The sequence below is a fragment of the Dermacentor silvarum genome, chromosome 1 (assembly GCF_013339745.2).
Source record: "Dermacentor silvarum isolate Dsil-2018 chromosome 1, BIME_Dsil_1.4, whole genome shotgun sequence".
NCBI lineage: Eukaryota > Metazoa > Arthropoda > Arachnida > Ixodida > Ixodidae > Dermacentor > Dermacentor silvarum.
The window spans coordinates 341877300-341901476 of record NC_051154.1 but is presented as its reverse complement, the minus strand read 5'-3'; the positions used below and the strand labels follow the sequence as shown (position 1 = coordinate 341901476).

The 24177-nt window shown below is 45.6% G+C and overlaps 1 protein-coding gene and 1 long non-coding RNA gene across 2 annotated transcripts in view; both read left to right on the top strand.

Annotated features, from left to right (window-relative positions):
* The first annotated feature begins 8829 nt into the window (after positions 1-8829).
* LOC125942328 (uncharacterized) lies at positions 8830-10419 on the top strand. The gene is made up of 2 exons (XR_007465007.1): positions 8830-9278; positions 10286-10419. It is a non-coding gene; the product is annotated as an uncharacterized LOC125942328 (long non-coding RNA).
* A 9871-nt stretch (positions 10420-20290) lies between these two features.
* LOC119444229 (hemicentin-2-like) overlaps positions 20291-24177 on the top strand; it is a 111143-nt gene continuing 107256 nt past the window's right edge. Inside the window, exons 1-2 of the mRNA XM_037708660.2 lie at positions 20291-20499; positions 22253-22335. Of these exons, the coding sequence (XP_037564588.2) occupies positions 20297-20499; positions 22253-22335 (286 nt within the window). The 5' untranslated portion in view covers positions 20291-20296. The remainder of the gene's footprint in view (positions 20500-22252; positions 22336-24177) is intronic.

Below are 24177 nucleotides of genomic sequence, written 5' to 3'. Positions count from 1 at the left end.
GCTCTGGCGAGGTAGTCGGCGATGTCACGTGGCCGCTCGCCAAGCTGTGGACGTGGCGCGTTGACGGCGAACCCTTGCAGGCCCACAAAAGCAAGCTACACTCGAAGCACAACGAATAGCGGCGAACACAGACGGCGATCGTCGAAATCTGATCAGCGGCGAAACGCGTCGGCTTTTATACATGAGTCATCGAAGGTCCCAGAATAATCCCTGGTACCCGCGTGTCTTCCAGAAAGTTCTAGATAATTCGCGTTGCTCATACAATCAGATGACATGAGCGTCGGTGACAAGAGACAACGGATAGAAGCATCGATAACGTTCCAGAAACTTCCGATACCTGCAGGCGCGTCCTGTGCCTAGCGATTACGTTTAACATTGTTAGCCGGTGAAAAGCGGTCACCGGTGAAAGATAAACATGTATACGTGGCAATATGATTATGAAATATTGAGTAAAACAATTTAAGACGTAACCTGCTTCCCTGTTCAAGCAAAAGGATCCAGTCAAGTTATTTTTCCTCTTACACTTACAAAGTGGTTGTATATCCCCAGGTCGAACAGTGTCGCGAGGGATTGGACTTTTTCTAGAGCATTAATATGCAAAAAATTTATTGTTGGGCTTTACGTGCCAAAACCACGATCTGATTATGAGGCACGCCGTGGTGGGGAACTCCGGATTACTTTAGTCCACCTGGGGTTCTTTAACCTTCACCCAATGCTGCATTGATATGCACATCAGAAACCGCATTCAACACAGGGCATGCCTACGCCAACATTGGTAAAATTTGTTTTTTACGCTGCTCTTTTACGTTAATACTTATGTGTTTTAAACTTTGTTGCAAGAAGTGAAGGGCATGCCCGGCATTTCTAACTACGGTATTAACATGTTATGACCAAGAGCCATCCTCTGACAGCATAAGACCTAAATATTTCACTGGTGAATTATTTTTTTATTTCAACTGGCCACTTAACAAATACTTATATCTGATTTTGTAACATTTTTGTAGTGAAGCTAATGTCTACATAATTATTTATGTTTAGGGCCGTGCTATTAGTGACAAACTATATTTATACGCGCTTCAAGTCGGCCGCCAATAAAAACAATGACTCATTAGATGCCCTTGCACACAGTACACAATCATCCACAAAAATTGTATCCCGGTTCAATAATATCACACATATTGCTAATAAAAAACCTTGCACTCGGCCGCGCAACGCTTGAAACAGCGAAGCTGTGTGATCGTAGCCCAGCATTTTCCGGAAGTGCGCGCGAACTTTTCATCTCATTACTCATGTAGACGATAATTTCTTTTCGTGCGTCTCGGACTTACGGCCGACACTGCGCGTTGCACAGCGCAGCTTGCAACACCGACACCGCGTTCCAGGAGACCCGCTCCGTGAATGCGGCGCTCTCTCTCACGCTCTCATAGCACGCAAACCTCTTCACCTCGCAGAGCACGGGCGTACAAACGCGCCAGCTGTGGAGGAATACGACGACGCTCGAACGCAATCATATGGTTAGCATAAATGCATGCTCTGGCAGCGTGGCTGTATAGCCTAGTGGTTCCGACGCTCGCTTTGGGACCGGAGGTACGCGGGCTCGAAACCCACCTCGGCAAGAAAGTTTATTTATTTCCTTTTTTTTGTAGTTTCTTGATACGCACCACAAATTACGGCTGGCTTAAACAGCTTCGCTGTTAAAAAAAGAAATTCGGCAGAGACATTTCAAACTGCTTACGTGTGGGTATGCGAAAGCGATATATTCCCTTTGGTGCAGTTTTGTACGGAACGGCATTCCAGGAACTAGTTCCTTTTGGGAGGAACAGAGGTATGCCACCATTCCTTTAAGGCTCGGTGGAACTGTAAAGGTAACTCGTTATTTTTACGAAGGAACGGCAGAGGGAACGGCGTTCCTTCTGTAAACGTTCCATGGCACTAAACAGGCGCACCGACGCACGCACGTATGCAGCACATCATGTAGGGCGCAAAGAACTACCGCTTGTCTGTCACGTGACTATGGTGCATTTTTTTCGCGAGTTCTGCATTTTATTTTTTTTATGACTAGACTTCAAGATTGTCACGTGACGCTCCCTTCTGTAGTTTCTTTCCGCCATGGCGGCCTGTCGGACACTAACATCGAGATGTAACTCTTGCGAGTTCAAACAAGGGTCTTACTAAATTAAGAATATCTATTCTGGACATTTCTTTTTCGACTCATACTGCAATATTGGATCAGCATTCATTAAACGCCTAAGTATTGTTCCTTTCGATGCGGTTTCTTGTGCAACATTCAATTATATCCTCCTGAGACCCCTTGTACAATACATTGCACATTGCCTTCCACTTTTTTTTTCGAAATTCACTCGGAAGTGATACGCAAAATATTCACTCTGGGTGTGAAGACGGTGCATGTGTAACTACTTGTAAGAAGTGGTTTACTCATATTCTTGTCATCCGCTTTCGAGAAATTTGACAATAAATTGGTCTAGCCTCTGTGTCGTCCCACACGGCCGAAAGACTTCGAGGCGTATTTCGAAGTCACCGAGATTTCGTGAAAATACCGGACGCGGCAGCAATATGGCAATGTACTACACGTAGTTCCATCTTCATCTCAGCGTTCAAACAATGAAATGCAGTTTTTACCACAGCTTACATGAGGAGATGATGGAGATAGTCATTTTTTTCACGTACATGGAGGCGGAGCTTTTGGCATCTATCCGTGGTATTATAGCGCCCACCGACGCCGCAACGCGGGGCCCTTTGGTCGGCGCTCTCAGCCGGTGCCTTAGCGCCGGCTGTCAAAGAAGTGAAAAATTAAGAAGCACAGCGCGTGCTCGAGGCGCAAGCTCGGCACGCCCAGTGTCGTTCTAGAAGCTAGCCACGCTGGTCGTCGCAGCCGCCGCTCGGCTCACCACCTTCGCCATTTTGAGTAGGGACGACGGCACGGCTCGTACGGCCGCTGTCACGTCATCCTACAGTGGTGCTACACTATTGAAATTTTAAAAATTGTTTTTCAAGTTCATGACATAACAGTAGGCAATAAAAACTACCGTGAAGAGCGATTATGTCCCGTTGTTGTGTCCGGGTCTCAGGAGGCTATTGGTGCATGCGAGTAACTTTCTATTTGCAGATCTGAAGCGCAGTATCCTGACTGCGCATTTGAAGACCGAAGTGGAAAGCGCCGTATGTGTTGCACTTGTAATAGACGAGCACCAAAGTTGCAGTTAAACATGTCTGGAGTATGTCCGGTGCTGCTTGAAAAAAATTCGTCTAGGAGCGTTTCTTTGGATTCTTTTTATCTCCAGATAATGTGCCGCCGGCAATGTTCAAATTCTTATAATATACTTAGTTTGATGTGAGATTTAAATTGCACACTTTATTTCGTCGCAGGATTATCCGACACCATATTTTAATTTTAAAAAATCAAATGTAACGTTAATGTAACGACACGTTCCAATGTTAGAAATGTAACTGGAACGCGTTCCATTCGCATTAAAGTAACTTGTAACGGGAACTCGTTCCAAGATTGGGAAGGAACGAGGAACGAGCTTTCGTTCCTGTTTTAGAGGAACGTGTACAACGCTGCTTTGGTGAAATGTTTTTTCCGCACGTTCCGCCTCCGTGCAAGTTCACCCCTGCGTTCTAACGGCGCTTCGGCGAGGCCAAATGAAAACGCGCTAAACGTCTGAACGCACTCGCTTGCCCACGAGTTCGATAACTCGAAGGAGCGCTCCGCGGCGTTCAATTGGACATAAATACAAGGGGTCAGGCAAGGAGACACCCGAAAGGCGAAGCATCAATGGCGATAGCAACTTAGTAGAGAGCTATACGGAGTAAGGATAGTAGTTTTATCAGCTGTATAAACTTGGAGATGCAGCAGCACCCGCAACGCGCAGAACTGTTGTCGACGCCGTCGCTGTTTTGTTCGCGTTCGCACCGAACGCGCGCGGCGTTGGTGACTGTTGCCAGGGCCTCTGGGGGCGGCTCGGAGGTTTTCGACGAGGTCAGAACGGGAAACTCGTCGAGCAGCGTCGGAGGTCTTTACCACCTTCTCGCCTTGCAACGCTTTTATATAAATAGACATTTGGTGCCACAGCTAAAGGGTCTAGTTTACAGCGGAGAAGTGGAGAGGGTGTGGAGCTTGGCCTTCTTTTTAGGCCGCGCGGCAGCACAGGCTGTCGCGTGGAGGGCATCTTGCTCCTTAAATCGCTCGTCAATTTGGCGAGCAAATTCGTCTAGACGGATAGTGAGGTTGGAGAATTGTTGGGTGAAGGCTTGGATGGCCGTCTGCACCACGGCCTGAATTTTGGCCTCCACGAGTTGTTCGAATTGTGGGGATAGGGCCGGGGTTGCCGCGGCCGATGTTGGTGTGGCCGAGGAGGTAGTGGGAGTTGCAGCCCTCTTCTTGGCCGGCTGTTCGCGAGTAGGAGGAGAAGGTAGTAGGGGAGGGAGTTTATGAGCGGCCGAGATCATTGTCGCCGGGGTAGGGGTGAGGACCTGCAGGAAGGCATGCAGCTGCGACTGAAGGCGTTGGTTGGTGTTGTGGAGGGAGGCGAGCTGTGCGCGGACATGCAACATTTTCTAGAGGGGGTTGGCGGAGTCCTGGCAGACTACGTCTGCCCAGCTCACCTCACTGGTGTGGCGGCCGGGTTCCTGTGCAGGTGGTTTTGGGGGGACTGGAACTGGGGGTTGCCTGAGTCCGGTCCAGGAGTGGGATCAGGCCATAGGCTTGGTACGGTTGGAGGGCTCTTTCAGGAGATGGCTACGGTTTCAGGCTGTTTCAGATGTAGCACCTATATAGTACAGAGGAGTAGTAGATGTGCTTGGGCACCCAGTCTTGTTCGAAAAGTCTTGTTCGAGGTAGTGGTGTCGGCGTTGTGGGTCGGGAGTGTTGATGAGGACGACGTGTTGGAGGGTGTTGATGATTACGGTGTCTGGCTTGGCCTCTTGGTGTCCGAGGCGGGCTGCTTGCAGAATCCCATCGCGAAGCGCAACGCCGTTCACGGTCCGAAGGTTGAGGCCGCCACGGGGACGGAGGATGATTTTATGATCGTCGATGGGTAGCTTGGGGTGGCGTAGGGCAGAGAGTTGGGGCGGCCGGGGCCGGTGCCTCGCCAGAGCTTGAGGCGTAGATGGCTGCATACATTTCTCGGCAGCGGCGGAATTCGGAGTAGTGGTGGGGCGGGAGTTGCGAGTCGAGCTAGGATGAGTTGGCTAGTATGAGTTTATCCGGTCGTAGGGGACAAAGTCGGGTCTCCTCCGCGCCCCGCAGGCCCTGTTTCGATTCCCGCCCAGATCAAAATTTACCTATTTTTCTTTTCAAAGGGATTAGTTTACTTTGTTTACATGAACCTGCCTGCTAAATTTGTCATCAATTCGAGCATTTTTTACGCGTTTTTACTCTTTGCCGTCGGCCATTTTTGGTAGCGTCATTCGGTCACGCCGCCGACTACAACTACGGGTTTTCGCGTAATGGGGCATATAATGCTTTCGCATTAAAAAAGTGGAAAGGAATCGGCCCCAACATGGAGCCTTGCGGCACACCAGACGTAGCAGCAACATCATCTGAGCAACTCCCATTCAAAACAACTCTTCGACTTATACCTGTGTCACACGGGTACATTTGGAAGGCCTTCCAGTCGACGGCCTTCGAAACGCCACAACTCTATCGACTCGAAGGAGTTGTCGCGCTGCTACACGGCACTTTTGAAAGGCCGTTGAGTGGTTCAGGCGTTTCTCGCAAAATTGTGTGGCACTGCGGATCTTTATTTTCGTTTTCATGTAACCAAATGTTAAAGAACATTAAAACCACTTAAAAACGCTATAATTTATTTTATGTTGCGAAATGGCGGCGATATGACGGAATCCGGCAACACATGGAGTAGAGGGAGAGTGTACTAGACAACATGGAGGAAGGAATGAACACAAGCACGTCGCTGTTGTCGAGAGTATGTGCAGTTCGCACATATGAAGTGGCGAAAATAGTTTATTGAATAATTAATAACACTCATGTATAGTATTTTTAGAGCATTTTGGTTGGATTTGTTCTTTCTAACCGTGAGTACGAGCACACTGTGAACGAGACGGCATGTTCGCGCTGTTTCCGCTTCCGTTGCTCAAAGGCCATCCAGATTTCAATAGAGTTGTAGGGTGCTCCGTTGACTCGATAGACTATTGACTCGGCGGCCTTCGAAACCGCACGTGTAGCAGCTCGAACTTGACCTTTGAGTCAACTGACTATCTGTTGGAAGGTCTTCCAAATGCCCGTGTGACACGGGTATTTCTTACTTAACAACACGGAGTTACAGCCTGTATATTCATAAAAGTATTCACGTGTTCATAGTACCCCTAATCTTACCTGGTCAACCTATTACCGCTAATCTTACCTGGCATATCGACATTAGTAACACTGCGGATCGAACGTTGGGTTATTGGCTCCTGTACACTTATAATGCCACCATCCTCTCTCATGCTTACTATAGAAAACACTAATAGGAACAAAATTTGAGTATACATCCAATGTGTGAAATTCCATTGTATTTATTACCTAATTAGAACTCAAATTTACTCCACTCGTTTTATATGTTCAACTTATGATCGAATAGCTACTCTAACCCCAAATAAAGCTAAAGTTGAATTTGTAACCCGTAAACTGATACAGTCGAACCCGGATATATCGAATCTGAAGGGGATCACAAGAAGTTCGTTATATAGGTAATTCGGTATATAAAATAATAGGCCCTCAGGTAAGCGGTGGCTTACCGGTTAGTGCATCGGATAGCCGCTAACTTACTGCACGCAACATGGGGGAAAAAAGCAAGCACACTTTATTTACCCGCAAAAAAAATGCTGGTTCACTTTCAACTTGATTGAAAAGTCCAAGCTGATTCTTTCTTTACACTTGTAGCGGCCATCTCTTGCGGAAAATAAACTCGTGAATAGGCACTCAACCCACACTACGACGCCTCCAAAATCGGATAGAAGGAATGTTGACGTCCGAGGTAGCATGAGGGCTAGCTGAACAGCCTGACGGGGCTCAACTGACTGCACTATCTCTTCTCCACCTCCAGGTGCCAGAATACCTCAAAGTGTACAAAGGAGTGCACTATGAGGTCTTCTGCGTGGCGCCGCGTTCGATATATCGAATGTGCTGGTGAACGAACGTTCTTTATACGCGTGCACCAGCACGATACATTTGCACGGAATTTTCAAGGGGATTCTACAGCTGTTCGACATACAGAATAATTCGTTGTAAGTTGGCTTGATATATCCGCGTACGACTGTATCTCCCTCACCATATCTATAGCATCGTATTTATCAGCTGTAGAAAATACGTATCAGATTTAGTCACATTAACTTCCTTCAGCTCTTTCTGGCCTCACACAGCCCTTGAATGGTATCGCCTCCCCAAAGAAATCATAAAGAGTACAAATAAACGCAAGTTTCATGCAACATCAACTACCGTACGTTGTGTAATCTGAATTTGTTAATTACTTACTATGTTCCTTTTAAATTCTTTGTAAGGTCAGGTAATATGGTATAATTGTAAAGCTGCCTTCGTCGTGCGCACTGAACTTTTTTTCACGTACCACCAGCTAAAATTACATGATTAGAAAGTTACTTTTTAATCATTGTATTATTTGTTTTTTCTGCTCAACCCACTTCCTTCCGTAATGCCTTCGAGTGCTGACGGCGCAAATAAATAAATTATTAAACTGTAAAAAATATTTCTTGGATGAGAGGTGGTCACCTCCGGCAATGTTTCATCATCATCATCAGACTATATTTACGTCCATGGCAGGACGAAGGCCTCGCCCAGCGATCTCCAATGACCCCTATCCGGCGATGTATAAAATATGCGCATTATTTAAAGCTACATAGTTTAACACTACGTAGCGAAACTCAGTTATTCTTCTGAAATAGCTAGTCAGTTGTTCCTCTTAGCCGCTTATTTTGTCTGTGCATGAAAGTCTCTCGTATTATTTGCTCAGATGACAACCTAATTAACAAGCTTTTGAAACTTATATCGCTTTGGTAAATAAGTTGCTATGTGTTTTTGGACTCACGCGCTAAAATAAAAAAAAACCTACATTGCTTTATAAATGCAGTGAATGAAATTGCTGCGAAAAGACAAAGCCGTGTAATACATTTGAGATCTTCATTACATGCCTATAGCCAGGAAGTCTATGCAACCAAATGATTGTGTATTATTACATTCTCAAACTCCTACGGCATTTCCCCTATGTGGAGAAGCCAGTTTAACTTTTAAATGATTCACAATTCGACTTTGTAATGTTTCGACCATATATTTGATAGATAGAAATGTGCATGACCAATAGGAACATATGTTGGAGGCAAAAATTCTTAGCAAATTTTGCAAAATAATCTGTGTTTACCAACTGAACAGCATATTTCTACCCTGGAACAGATAGGAAATTGAAATGAATCACATGCATAAAAGTTTGCAGTGCGAGTATTACGAAGTACAGTTTCAGTTTTATTTCTTTCAATTTATGATATATGATAGTTGATGTGATGACTTCAATTTCCTGTTTTATGTTTAGGCTACTGACACTGCGCAAACTATATTTTTTGTCATAACACGGAATACAGGCCCAGAGTGCGGCTCATAAACACATCGGGATAATGAGGCGTAATTTGTGGATACATTTCTCGCTATGGGTAATATAGGAGCCCCTTTCTCGCAAATATGTCTTGGTTGAGAGCGCATGTGCTGAAAGTAGACTGATTGTCCGCGCTTTCCGTGCAGCTACCGAAGCGACTGTGACAGTCTTTCGCTGTTTAAAGGTTTAAGCATAGAGAAAGAAATTCAACAAGAGGGGACACTCGGCAAAAACTGGCAACAGTAAACACGTCACCATACGTCACGCTATACTTTTGACACCGAACGTTAGCTGCCGCGAGCATCGAAAAAAAAGAAAGTGAACTTAAGTTAACAGGCATTTATTTATTTTTTTAATTCTTTCCCGCGAAAACTAAAACGTTTTGCGTATAAATGAACTTAAGCTTTGCGACTTATTTTCCTTGCCTTACCTAGCCACAGGTCAGTGACGCGCCAGTTACATGCGTCGTCCGCCAGACACTCCCCCGAAGCCAGCGAGGATGGCTGCGCACGCGTTTGAGCGCTCGTGCGCGGCGACCCGTCTGTCTCCTTCTTTTTTTCTTTTTTAAATGTAACCTGGTTTATTGGGCTCTCGGCGTATTCTTGCGTTCCTTCTGCACTGGGACAAGACACCACTGCACTATTGGACTACGGCAAGGTGAGAAATCTTGTTTCACAGTCTACGACGCAATTAGGCTTACGGCACGGGACCGAGACTTAAGACGCAGTTAGCGAAAAACAGCTCGGCCATCCTGGCGCAGTTAATTTGAGTTAATGAATCGTGCTGAGACATGTTTCCGACGCTTCCTATGGGACTATTGTAACTTATTTCGGTTTTTGAGCCACACTGGCCGCACAGGGCGCCGTGTCGCAGTTAGCGAGAACTCAGCCGTGGTGTGTAGTCTAGTTCATCTTGCTAGGAGAAGTTTGTGCCGCTTTCTCTGACGCCAGACATTACTGAAAAGTAATTTCGTTACTTTCTGGGGTACTTTTGAGGCACGCTGGCCGCACAGCGCGCTGTGACGCAGTTAGCGATAAGCAGCTCGGCCGTGGTGATAAAGTTTGGCGTGTAATGAATCTTAGAGGGACAAGCCTGTGACGTTTTTTGTGGCTCCGCAACAACATATACCTTCTTTCGGTACTCACGCCTGTTGAAAACGCGATGGCCGATTGCCAAGAGTGATAACATGGCGTGTTCTGCTGGCGCCGGCAGAACGCGCGAACGACGAACATATCAGAAACTTGTAATTCGAAAATTACGTCTTCTAAAGGACTGAAAAAAGGCATTGCACCCACGCATTTGTCTTGAGAGCCTGTTGCGTCCGTCTCTATGTATGTAGCGTACCGTCGCGTCGCCCGAGGCCAAGTTTTGGAAACGCGAAGTCGCTCGTGTATTTGTGCTGCCAAAGTGCAGGAAATAATTCCCAAAAATGGGGGAACGCTTGGAAATCAGATGTTTTCATAATGTTTGGGATGAGTCGGGTATTTTCTACGCCATGTATGTAAAAGCGAATTGCTTTTTGTAAGGCCGCCCATTCACCGCTTTCGCACGTTTCGCCTCTACACGCCGTATTCCTATGTCTAAATACCAAAATGACTCATGCTTGTAACATGCTGTTACTTGCTTGCAAATGTAACATGCTTGTAATTTACTTTATTTTTCAGCTGGTGCAGTCCGGTGGAGCTTCATACAGGAACTACTGCCTTATCTGCTGGTGTCACAACGTTGGATGAACGCACAAAAAGCGCGGAACGAGCTTTTATATAGAGCAAAATAAATATTTCCTCAGTGCACAAAAGGTCTTGCGTCTACTTTGTGAAATTGCACGTGGCACAGATTCGATGGGACTTTACGAGATCGTTCGCAATCATTTTTACTAAATAATAAACCGATTCTGCACGAAGAGCAAAAAAAAAGGAAAGGGGGGGGGGCGCAGCCGGCGTGCTAGCTTGCGTTCAAAATACGCGCGCCCAAAACCGAAACCGGAAGTGATGTAAGTGATCGACACCGACCGCTTGGCACGCTGCAGTCAATTCGGCCGCTGGGCCCTATGGGAGTGTCCCCTCTTGTTGAATTCCTTTCTCTATGGTTTAAGCCTTTCGATGCCAAGCGCCTGAAATATACACAAACAACGCGCTTGTCCAGAACCAGAAAGGTCGCAAGCATCATGCGAAGGGAGGGATTACCCTTGTACGGGTTAGTTGCATCCTTGAGCAAAAAAGAAAAACCGGGGAGTGACAAGTCATTTTTAACGACGGGCTGTCGCTCTTGTCGTTATCACAAATGACGACTTGCGGCAACGTACTGCGCTTTGTCGGGAAGCTGTTATGGTTCATTCTTTAGAAAGGGTATTTATTTTTTTCCCGCAACGTAACTTACGTCATCGGGGCAGATTTTAAAACATAAAGGTCTTGGGTCAGGCGGTGGTACCTAGGTGACATGAACGCCCGAGAAAAATGGACTTGTGCAGTCATTTTCTTTTGGAAGCTCTGATAACGTTGTAATTTTAACCACAATAGCACTTCGTACATGGTATTTTTCCTAACAGCTTAACAGAAGGCTAATCAGTCCTCATATTAATAAACTGTTAACTTTTTACCAGAGACACTCTCAGATGACTTGAATATATTTACAATAAAGGGCTCCGTAATTTCCACCATGGCATTACGTAGGTACGTTGGCGCACTTCATGTAATAATCCCAGTCAGCCTACTCACATATAGCGCATTACTAATCACATCTACCATGGCCTCGGCTACATCCCAAGAAGCAATTTCCTACCTATTTTGATTACTTAAGACTCGGTAGGCTTAAGACAGGCCAAAATTCGAATAGGAATGCGTAGTATGGAATTAGTATGGAACCTACAGTGATCTAGAACGTATGCATTACACTCGAGTCTGTTCAGAATTAGACAGTAACATTCATTTACTCTGACTATTCATTTATCATCAGTGTTAATAAACTAAACGCATGCTGTGCCGATCTTTCCCCCCACCTCACCCCAAATTCAGCTGGGCGCAGGCTACCACCCTGCGTCTGCTACAAATACGTACCCTTCACTCGCCCGCCTCCACCTTATATTCCCTGATGTCTACAGTACACCCAACTGCCGGTGCTGTGGCACTCACCCGGCTATGCTTCCGCATGTGCTGTGGGAGTGCCCAGCACTGTACACACACATTAACACCACGACCCCCTCGTCGAGGTTGCGTGAGGCTCTGCGGAGCTCCGCCCTCGACGACCAAACCTGGGCGACCCAGCACGCCCGTGAGGCGGCGGCGAGGCAAGCCCTCGACGTCCCCTCATGGGAGGCTTAGGCCCGGCCATCATAAAGTGCTGGCTCTACAATAAATGTTTATTCCTCCTTCTGAGCTTCTATCGCTAGGTTTGCGCCGTGAAGTCGCCTGAGCTTGCACAAGTTCTACAATTCTACGCTCCAATATCCCATCACCAAGAACTCGGCGCTCGTCATCACGAATAAGCTAAAAAGCAACCTCGCCTTCAGAACGTATAGTCAGCGTCACAAGCTTTCGTACCCCGGAAGGTGAAAAAATATTTATATTTCTACGCCTTAGTCACGCATCGTAGTATTCGGATTTACAGCGTATACTGGTCTAGAGTAAACAAAACAAAAGTTTTGCATAGTTTTACTGGCTGCGGGGTAGCTGCGTTGAAAATGAACTTATTCGCAGAACCTCGGCCCCGTAAACTTTTGGCGGCGACTGTGCGATTGAGCACCTGCATTTTATTTATTCTGCACACAATATTTTTTTAATGAATGGCCTTCCAGCCAACGTCATGCAGTGCTTACACCTGGTTAATTTTCAGGACAGCAGACTCAGACATGACTTATTAAGTAGAAGACCTGAACTATTATGTAGCACGTCATTACTATGACCAATCAGGTGTAATAAATATGTTAACAAATAAAGGATAATAACATATTGCCTATGAAATTTTACTAAAATCTCAGGACTACTTCAAAACTTTGCCTGTTCTTCTTGTGTACGTCCCTATACTTTCTAGCAAACTGAAAGGGAGAAATTCAAGGGTGAAATTGACATCTCTTGTGGCACCATGGCAGAAAAGGGAAGGTGTAGCTTAGTGGGCCCATATGAAAGGATCAGCTGCGATTGTGCTACTCACGCACAAGGAACGACACTTTTGTATTTTTTTACAGGCAGTAAAGTGATAAATGGTGTCCGTGGACGCTGGAGTGATCGTGACAATACCACCGTACCGATATGGGTGATAAACGATACTAATAAGGGAACATTTCTGCAAACCTCACGGTCCTTTCTTATGTTTCTTCAATTGTCCAAACACGTTAAATTTAGCATAGGAGAAAATTCTTACAGAATTACTGAAGAATTGTACCAGTAATTATATCATGGTGCTGTGATCTGATTCAGCAATAGAGTTAGTTAAGAACAGAACAGCAGAATGCCATAGTAACTTTGGTGATTGCAGCCGAAAAAAATGTCTTCTTGCAACGCTTTGTGGGCATAACTCAAAAAGGGTGTGGTCTGCGATTGGAATAGTTCTCTATTTTTACACGACAAACTACATTAACACGCCCCGGTGTCTTTTCGCATTATTTCCAATACTCCTCTGCGTACGTCGTGGTAAAAGGATATGAAGACCTTTAGTATTTCGGGAATTTTGTGAAGGTATATGGGAATGGTTCAAATGATAAGACACGTGCGCTGCATATTGAGGATAGAATGTTTATGTTTCGAGGTATTGGTTTGTACTAAGCAAAAAAGCTTGTGAAATAATTTGGACCGCCTTCATTTGCACCGAAGATCCGGTACGGAAAAATTCTGCTTTGATATAATGCAAATATACTCAGTCAAATAGCTTCTGTATTCCTTTGTAAGAATACTACGTCTGGGGCTGCAGCCAAGTTTTCTACTTCTGCGTCTTTTAATTGCACACACGGGAAGCTATTTATTTTTGTGGTACGTTTCAGGCTGCACAAAAGTCGCATAAACACGCCTTTCCATGACATAGCTGAATAGGCAAAAATATTTCTTAGTAATGTCTTCATAAATGTTTGCCTTAAGAAAGAAATCAACTTGTAAAACACAAAGTTGGGTTTATTGTCTCAAATACATTACACCTAAAGCGCAAAAGAAGTTTGGAAGCACGTTCGCATGTTCACGAAACCAGCCAGCTATTTTTTTTAGGAAGACGTTGGTACAGTAGAAAGAAACGAAACAAGAACCGCAAATAAATGACCTGCGTTTCGGAATATGCCATCTGGCGGAAAACCGCCAAACTAAGCAGCGACAAAGTGATAAAAAAAAATAGCGGCGCCGCTGGCTTCGAACCTGCGAACTGCCAATCGTGGTATCAGTGATCCTAATCGGTGGTCGCGCAGAACGCTCGGCTATCGGTTTGCGTGCTGCCGGAGGCAAAAACTAGGTTTATATACGTACCACAAAATATTCTGCGACCTTGCTATGAAAACTGCGATTTTGGAACGACTTTTTTGCCATTTCAAGAGTTGCTGCTGCAACTAGCTGAAAGCCGAGTCATTGAAGTTGATAAATCCCCAATAATACGTCGATCTATGCAATAGGCTCATCGCAAATTGCTTTTTACTGGCCAAAAAAGCCTCCAAAATTTGGCCTTTTCCATAGACTCCAATACTTCGAACTTCGCCCGAAATTTGGAACGGGTTTTCTGTCGTAAGTAATGGTACCGCTTGCATGAGATGTCGGGCTAAGCTCCTAGAGCCTATTTCCACGGTAATATTTTGAAAGATGGCTTCTATGATTAGTTATTTGGGAAAAACGACGCTCTCTCATAGAAAATGCGCATGTTTTCAGAGGCGGCCGCTAGAGGCGCTGTTCGGCGATGCCCCAGATTCCTGGTATTGCACGGAGCGAACTTCCCCGACGATGTTCGCGCGTCAAATGTAGCGAGACGCGCTTCCGTGTTTTCGCCTCACTGCCTCTCATGCGACGATCCAGCGGCGAACGCCGCCGAGCCGCTATCAATGTGGCCAGCCGTGAAGCAGGAGATAACTGTTTTTTAAATGTAACCCACAGTAAGGTTTAGCATGTTGCGACTCTTAGTAACGTCATAACTTAGTGTTTTATAATTTTTCTTGAGTTATTTCACCTACATTTTGAGCTTGGCTATTGGCAACCTCCGGAAAGCGCAGAAAACAACTTGGCTCTGCCAACATTGTGTCCATGCGGATACAGTGCGTAGTGTCATTAGACAGTTTTAGTTTAACGTAAGCGTAATAGCGGGGTTAAGGGAAATAGCGTTACCGTTCCGCAAACGAACTTTGCAGAGAGGTTTAGTATAGCGTGATAGCGTAGTTTACGTGTGGGACGCTATTTTATGACGCTTTCAATTCCGCATACATAGGGCACCTAAGTAATTCTATGTGTGTGTGCGTCCCGGAAAGTGCGAGAGGCAGCGCAATGGAAGCCAGGAGCGCGTTGTATTTTTACTTCCCATGTCCGCCGATCTGCAGCGAAACAGGCAAGCAGTACAAGCTGTCTACCATAGTCTCCGAAATCTTCCCGTCTTAGAGGCCATATGCCGTCGTCGCGCCTATCTCCCAACTTTACCGACAGGTGGCGCTGGCATCTCAAAGAAAATAGGGTGCCTCGATGCCCAGCGCCGCCGTCCAGGGTGGAGACAACCCCGCTGGCGCCGCCATATTGAGTCACACGAGCTGAGACTCAGCTACGCTTGCGTTCATAAATAGTGTTACTCGCGGCGCACTTCCAAGTGCTTTGCCTTGATGAGGATTGTTTTATCGGTATCGCATCTGCACATCTTTAAAATCAATAGCCGTTAACTCGTCGAAGGTCCAAGACGTAAATGTCTTCGACCTTCGGGAACATGCCCCAAGTTGCCTAATTCAATCACATTTAATATGCCGTGTGTATGTTTGAAATACGCACTATTTTTTGCGCTTCGATGCTTGGTATATAAGGTTTGCGACCCCCTGTGTGTGGAAGTTTTTCTTTTGCGCTGTTGTATTTTGGTTTACACGTCACGCCTCCTTTACCGTAGCCAGCCACTCGCGCACGGCGGTTAGTTTCCCTTGCGTTGCGCATGCTCTTCGCGTTCGTTGCAATTATTTGACGATATCTACGCGCAATTTTGCTTTTTTTGCCCACAAAACTGTGTGCTGACAGGATTAAGCTGGTGTAAAAATAACTGCGATGTGAAATTAAGGTTTAGTTAGTGCTGTAGAGAAACATGTAACGTAACTTGTCTGTGTCAATCTTGCGTAGTACACACAAGAAACCAAACGATGCACAAAATATATTTACTTAGTAATGTCTAGTACAATCAATCATGAAAAAGATATGTACATGAAAAATTATATGTACTGTGTGGCGCCTGAAGGTTATGTTGAAAGACGATATAAAAAAAATTCGCAAGTTAGGCTCGACACACAATTCGGGATAGGGAGAGTTTTTTTTAAATTTATTCATTACATGGGGGGGGGGGTTCAAGTGAGTACATCAACCTTATTACACACAATATAAATCGAAAACAAGAATGCAAACAAAAAAATGCAACCGCGGGTAATATTAATCAAGATATCCAGCCAGAATACATCAGCTACCATCGAATACGTCGCATCAGCCAAACACATCGATGGCGAGTACAGAACATTTTATAAATAACCATTAGAACAGTGACAACTACATTGAAAAAATAAACAACACTGCATACATATCGCGTACAAAAACCGTAAATGAAACTAAGACAGTCAAATACAGATTAGCAATGTTTTCACTTCGAAAATATAGTCCATGATGATGTAGGGCTGTTGACTTTAACAGACGGCGCCCATCCTGTCGATTTCCCTCGTACTGGTCCTCTTCAAAGTGTTTCTAAGTACAAGTAAAACAACAAAAGTGATTATTGATAAGAAAAGTTGCCTTGTAAATACAGAGAATCCATTACAGTGCTTAACAATAAATTTTCGCAGAAGTAATGCTGTATTACCTCGCTTCACACTTTTTGAAGAAATGCACAGGCTACAACGGATACCATGCCAGAAAGCGCCGAAACATTTTGGTCCCATGATGCCCCTTAACTATACTACACCTGGGCATACCGTGCACTGGCATTTAAAGACCGTCACAGTACCCACTACGATCGGGAATGAGCACGAATGACCATCGGCTTACGAGCACCACGCTACAAATATATTCGTCTAAAAAATCAGCTATATAACGTAACAACCTGAGATCCGCAAGATATCTGCTGAGAATAGAGAAAATCACGATACTTCGCTTGCCACGTACACAACAGCCGCTCTCCCCAGAAGAAGCACTGCGTTCTTTAGTCCCAAATAACCAGTAGCGAAAAAAGAAACTGAGGGGGAAAAAAAAAGAAACAAGAGACACACGATGTGAGCTTCCCGTGAAAAAGTAAAATAGGTGGTTTACATGACGATTTGTAGCTAATGTAAGGCTATTTCGTGGCGAAGCATTTTCGTCAGTTCTTAAAATAAGGGTACTACTCGCATAGACTGCGCCGATAAAAACGGCAAAAGCCTATGCGACGCGCGCTCGCAAACCATAGGCTACTCAGCATCGGTGCAGTGCTTAGTTCGTGAGCGAACGTAGGTATGTGAGCGAGGATCAGAGAATACTTTCTTATTTAAATGAAAAACACGATGCGACAGTCTAAACTTTCTTGACACTTACCTCCCAAATGTAGGAGCTATCCGTTGCCTTCCAGTGATACCGCTTTACTTGGGCTTCCCATCTCTTCCTTCGCTCTGGGTCCCGGGGGAAGCGTAAACAACGAAGCCCTTTACGCGTCGATCCGGTGCACTTGGGAACACAACAGCCCGTCCTGTCGACTCGATGCACTTGACAAGCTTGTCATTCATGCGGCTGAACACTGTCCAGCAAGTAGAAGCGTCAGCGAAGCATCCGCGCGCACTGTGTCTCGAACTAAGCACCGGCACCAAGCACTCGCAACAGCTCGCTGTGACTCAAGATGGCGTCACAGCGAGAAAGCGGCCGCGCGGGTGCGGTCAAAGGATGGCACCACCCTGAACGGCGGCGCTGGCATCGAGGCACCCTAAAAGAAAATTTCTCTCGTTAGGCTTAGGCGCGTTCGAAACGAGAAGCGATCTCGAAAATTCCTCAAGATTAGCCATAACACTCTCTCGTCCAAGCGGCATGATACTAAGCAACAGCCGTTTGGGCAGTCATTTGCTACGAACGAAGTGACTTTTACAAAAACATCGCCAAATTCAGTTCGAAGCGGGTGAGCGGGACCGCCGCCATCAATCCCATGATTCAACGGCCGGAAGTGCTGCTTCCTGTGCTTCCTGATTGGATCGGGCTTGTCGCCGCGCGCTGAACGCTTCCGGCGGCGGGCGAAAATAAGTATCTATCCCCTCCAAGTCGGTGGCGCGCGTCTTGATTTTTGACGCCAGCCGCCGAGCGGCCGCCGTCGGACAAAGTTCGCTGCTTGGACGCCGGAAATTTGTTCTGTGAGGGTCTGGCTTTATTCCGTTAGTCGTCCACAAAACATGGGGGCCGATCCTGGCGGTAGTGCAGAAAGGGTCGAAGCGCAATGGCACATAACCCCGGTGAACTAGCGAAGCTGAGCCTGGCTAAGTCTAGCTAAGCATGGTTGGGAATACTTAAGCTTAGTCAGTCATCGATAGCCGATCAATAGCTAATCGATAATCGATCAATAACCAATAAATTACGGAAAATGCTGGGGATGACTTGGTAGTGCTTAGCCTAGCCCAATACGTAGCCAATATGATAGCCAATCGATAGCCAATCAATAGCTAATTATTTAATAATCAATAAATTCCGGAAAATGCTGGGGATGATTTGCTAGTGCTTAGCCTAATCTAAATACGTAGCCAATACATTGCGATACCCAATCGATAGCCAATGAATAGCTAATCGATAATCAATTAATAATAAATAAATTCTGGAAAATGCTGGGGATGATTTGCTAGTGCTTAGCATAGCCCAAAAGTCTGGACTAGCTAGGTGCCCATCAGCTCCGCTGTCTCTTTAGCATTGCGCCTCCAGTCCAAGCTACGCTTCTTTTTTTATAGTATTTTATTTGCTAAGCCGCTTGGCTAACTTTAGCTGGGGCATACTATATAGACTCAAGGGAGAGACAGCAGCAATGCCTCGAAGTCTCATATATTTGGTGTTAAAAAAACTGTCAGCCCTTCCACTGGGGTGGAGATGGAAGACCCGCGAAGCTGTACTATGGTGGGAATTATCTATTTCCAATTATGACTATTAAGATGTGATGGTGTAATTGGTTATTTGAACTATTAAAGAATTAGAAATATATATGATCTGGTGGGTTTCATCTATTTAGTGACCACCGGGACCATGGCCTTGTGGTCGCTACGGTACACCCCGCTTAGGGTGTACGGCAAAGGTTGGCACGTTCCTCGTAAACACGTCACCAACGCCGAGCGCGTGCGGTGCAAGTGCGGGCAAAACGCCGCCGCCGTCGACAACAGTTCTGCGCGTTGTTTGTGTGACCGCACACAACCGTTGTCAAAACGCTGGCGTGAGCAAGCGCGCCAACAGCAGTGAGCGAAGGTTCATGCGGTCTATCGCTTCAACGGAAACTTAGCGGCGAAAGCACAGCGCATACAAAGGTAGGAGCCCTGTTGCAGATCGCTTTCAAGATACGGTGCGCGCGACCGCCCGGCGCCACTCAAAGTACAAGTTGCTCGCAGAGCACAAGCCGCAACCCCTCCCTCCCGCGCTACCTTTTGCGTGGGATTGAATCGCCAGTTCCCCTTGCGCCCGATCGCAAGATACGCATTTGGTGCCGCAGCTAAACGTCGCCTCCCCTCCCTCCCTCCCGTCCTCCCATTTCCTTTCGCGCGACGGAAGAAGTGGCGTTTGCGCTCCGCCGTGCTCTCGCTCCCAGTGAAAGCGCGCGAGGGACGCGCGCTTTCACTCGCACATACAGCATACGGCCAATGAGAGTTTGTTTTATACATCCGGACGCGACCATCGAAGAGTGAGCTTTTAACAGCTTCGCTGTAAAAATAATGTTTAGCAACTTTCGCGTAGGAACAGAATTGAATACCTTTCTCCTACACTTCTTTATCTGGCTCAATTTTGAGTCAAATGGGACTTGTTGATCGCTTCGTTTTTATTGTGGCACAAGGACATTGTTGCTAAGGCGAAACACAGCAGAATATATTGGGGCTATAATTTTGGCTCGACCAACACGAAGACCTGCATTGAAATGGCATAATATTTTCCTACTCACCTGAGAAATGACCTGGTTCTCTCGCTCTCTTTTTTAAAGTTTTACTAGTACAGGGTCAACGATTATATGCTATATTTTTTTGCTATGTTCCCGTTTTTATTTTGATTTATGCAAATTACTGCTCCGCATGAAATCAATCGCTGGAAAGAGTTCACGCTGATAACCAGTCGCTGGATTACATTTCACGCTGTCCTTTCGCTCACTCAACAATTTCGCGTTGTGGAGGAGCTGAAGGTGATATGCTTGTTACCTGCATTTCCAATAGTATAACGAGTCAATGACGTCAGCTGCATTATGACTGCTGACAGAAAGTCGGTTGCAGATCTAACCAAGAATCGTGCTCTCGGGGCAAAAATAAAGGTGACCAATGCTGTCCTGCCACCTGCGCAGTGCACCCAAAGATGGAGCCCGGAGAAGAGAAGGGCCCAGGCAGCGAGCTGGTGCTGGCGGTTCTCAACCGTCCCGCCTGGCTTCGCTGTACCGCGGTGGGCGTGCCTCCACCATCGGTGCGCTGGCTGCGGGCGGGCCGCCTGCTCAGTCCACGAGGGGACCCGTTCGTGCAGCCATCCGCCGACGGACGCCGGCTGCAGCTGCGGCGCGCAAGGTGCTCTGAACGCGTACACCCCACAAACGGACAACGAAAGCACACGCACACAACCGCCGCCGCGGCTTAATAGCCACGGCGTTCATCACCTGAGCGCGAATCCGCAGGTTCGGGTCCCGGCCTCCGCGGGCGCATTTCGCTGAGGGTGCAATGCAAAGGCGCTAGTGACTTCTCTTTGTGCGCAAGTGAAGAAACCCAAAACGCCGAGCGATTAAAATTAATCTACATACCTACACCAATCGATCAAGCACCTAGCCGCGCACGCATACAGACGCGCCACGTGCACACACACATACAGAGAGAGACATACGAGTATCAAAAGCGGTGCCGTATAATGTATGCGCACGCGATAGATAAAAAATGGGCATCGAAACAAGTACTGATACGTGAGATTTTGGAACGGATATTCCCTCTTCAGGAACGGCACACATGAATAAAGCGTTTTCATGCTGCACCGATTAGCTAAACCGGTGGACGCGGTGAACAAACCTTGTGGACGCGGTCTCTATTCCACTAAATTTAATAATGTATTGCCTCAGAATCGTATCCTGCACTTTTCTGCATCGTTAATCCATAATGCTCATAACATAGATCGTTGTCTTACTCGGGAGTCATTCTTTCGCATCCGCTATCACGTCTGTCGTAATTCGGTGAACTGTTATCATACCTAAAGACACTAACGCTGTCTTAGATGACATTTTTGATGAACTTATGAACGAAGTCATCGATATCTTAACTGATCCCTCCGCGTGCATTTTTAACAAAATATTTAAACGTTATAGGCTTCCTAGTGGCAAACCTTCTTAAAAACTGACGTACTTAATGTCCTTAAAAATTCAGTTTAGAGTTTTTTCCTCGTAATTTTAGTTTTCCATCGTGACTTCCACTAATACTGCGCAATTTGCAAATAGGTAGTAGAAAAACTAGTGTCGACAAGGCAGCGTTGTTGGCTCTGCCCGTGTTTCGCGTTTCTTCTAAAGATTTTATTTTATACATCTCAATACTTTTCGTAAAACATCACTCATAAATCACTATCCCCCTTCCCTCCCTTGACAACTCATCCAAATTTGTCTAAATAACCGCGACAGCTTTCAGTCTGACAGTCAAGCTGTCCCTCCTGCATTTCCTAACAAAGCAGTACCACGGGCCTCCTATTCTGCAGCCTCTAAAATTCTTGCTTTTCAACAATTATCCGTCTAGGCGCTTCTACTTCGTCAAACGTGTTCTATACGTTGACGATGTAGCCATCTTCAAATGGTGAAAAAGTAATTTACTCATTACTCAGCTACGTCATGACTTCGAAACTGTTATCGCATGTTGTAAGTAGAAAGTAGGCATATTCCTTCTGAAGCAAAATTTCCGTGGACGCAAGCCTACAAGTACTTATACCTCTGTACTATCTCAAACATCCTTTGTCGTATGAAGTCACGTTCTGTTTTATTAATCGCAACCGAAAAACCACTCTGTTACTGTTCCTATGATGATCTGTCATTGAGCTATTCGTTGCAGAAAGTAATGTCATTTACTGCAGAATCTCTCTCAACGCACTTGCGTTATACACTCTCTGTAGCATGTTTGTCCATAACTACGTAGAATTTAATTATTTTCTTGTAAGTTTATGTATGTGTCGAATTGTTTGCAATAACAAACTCCCAGAAACTCAGATTCATGGCGACAGTCGAGGTGCAATTGAGCACTGCTGTTCGATCCCCTCTCTCCAGGTGGCGTTATTACACTCGTTCGTTATTTGCAGACTGCGTGACGCTGGCAACTACAGTTGCATTGCAACCAACGAGGCTGGGAAACTGGAGAAGAATTTCACAGTCGAAGTCCAAGGTAAGCTAGAATCGGCTTTGTTTTTTCGTCTTCATTCGATACCGTTATTATCTTCGACCTAATTATGATTTGATATGTGACGTCAGGAATCTTGCTCATTGAAAATTCATAATTAGCAGGCACGATTCCACTAGGCAGAATTATAGAGAGTAAATGAGTAAGTGAATCGTAAGTCCTAAAATATGTCGCTAATTCAACAAACGTTAAGTCAATCTAGCGTCTAGCATAAAGCGGCAAGCACTTTGGGCATTTGCATTGAGTCGCTGATTTCAGTTCTATGGCTAGCAGTGCTTTAGAGCACCTGTACAAGCACGTCCAGATGTCATGTCACGTGAACTAAGGCCACTCAAGAAATAGCTCAACTGGCCCGCTATCCATGTTAAAACAAGAAAAAAAGGAAAAAAAAGCAGCTGTGCGGCTCTTTTTGGTGGAATCGATTGAGAGGACACCACTTAAATTTAGGAATGATGAATTTCCGAAAGCTTCGTGGTCGGTATACTGCGGAGATGGCAGGTGAAGTAGAACAACAAGTGTCGTGACAAATGCAAGACACTACCCTATCACGAGCCGCGTAAGAGCTGGAGTCTTTCACGAAAAACTGCGTGCACTTTGCGAGTTTTTTTTTCTTCTTTTTCTTTCTTTCTTTTTTTAAGAAGCCCTGACGCATGGCACGCACCATAACAGTGTCGCTCATTATGCGGCATAGTAAAGATTGCACCACGTAGGAGGAGGAAAGAGGTAAAGAGCACACCACAATGAAGGGGTGGGTGCGTCTTTCCTTGTTCTTATCCTCGTTCCATTTGCTTCTCTTGTCTTTCTCTGTGTCCTCGTCCTCAGAGCTGCAATGGTTTCCATGTTTCAGTACTAGCTTGCCCAACATTTATTCTTCGCGTTATGGGGAGGCATGTGCGTTTGGTCCACTTTATAAAACGCTACGAGTTTTTTAGAATCTGGGGCGCTCCTCATTTATAAGGACGCATATCGTTGTGACGTTACGTTGTGCCGCAGCTTGACAATGGATGCAGAATGGAGCTCCGGTCCCTACTAGTGATGGAAATAAACAGTTCGTAATGCAGATTAGTTCTTAAAATTGAAATAACAACTTTGTGTCCATGATGAATGCACGTTGACACGTAATTAGGAGTCAATAAAAGTGGTAGTTTCAAAATTTTATTAGTGTAATATAATTTGTGATACATACATAAAAAAACACTCGGTGGCGCGGAGACAGGTCTGGAAGACTTACCATATTTCTCATTTGTAAAACGCTAGCTATTCTGGAGTAATTAAATGCAATATGCTTAGCAGAGCGGTTTTGGATGTACTGCAACTGGAAAGCAAGGTATTTCGTCTAGGGATTCCATGTGGATTACGTGTCATGAAGATGAGGCGCGCAAAAGTCCTCTAATGTAGCAGTCTTAATTACATTGGACGATCAAGAAGACGAGGAGTGCGGTTAGCTATATATATACTATGATTGATATGTGTTTGCCAGGTGCCCCATTCGGTGGACATACCGACCAAAGGCCGCATTTGTTCCCCATTGAGTCACAGCATGTGCGTGTACGCGATGTGTTGACTTCAATATTCTAAACACATTCTGGCACGCAGCGGAAAAGACTACATCGACGAAAACACCACTTTGTTAATATTCTAACCCGTTTGGAGAAGCTGGCCAGAATTCTGTTCAGACAATTTTTTTTTTGCATAGTGATGAAATGCCACAGTCCTCGAATTTATTTTTTCAATGTTCTTCGAAGATTTAGTTTGGAACAATTTCACTATCTTAGGAAATCTTGTTGAAGGGTTGGGGTGAAAGCCGGCTTTATTACTGTGCTTCCT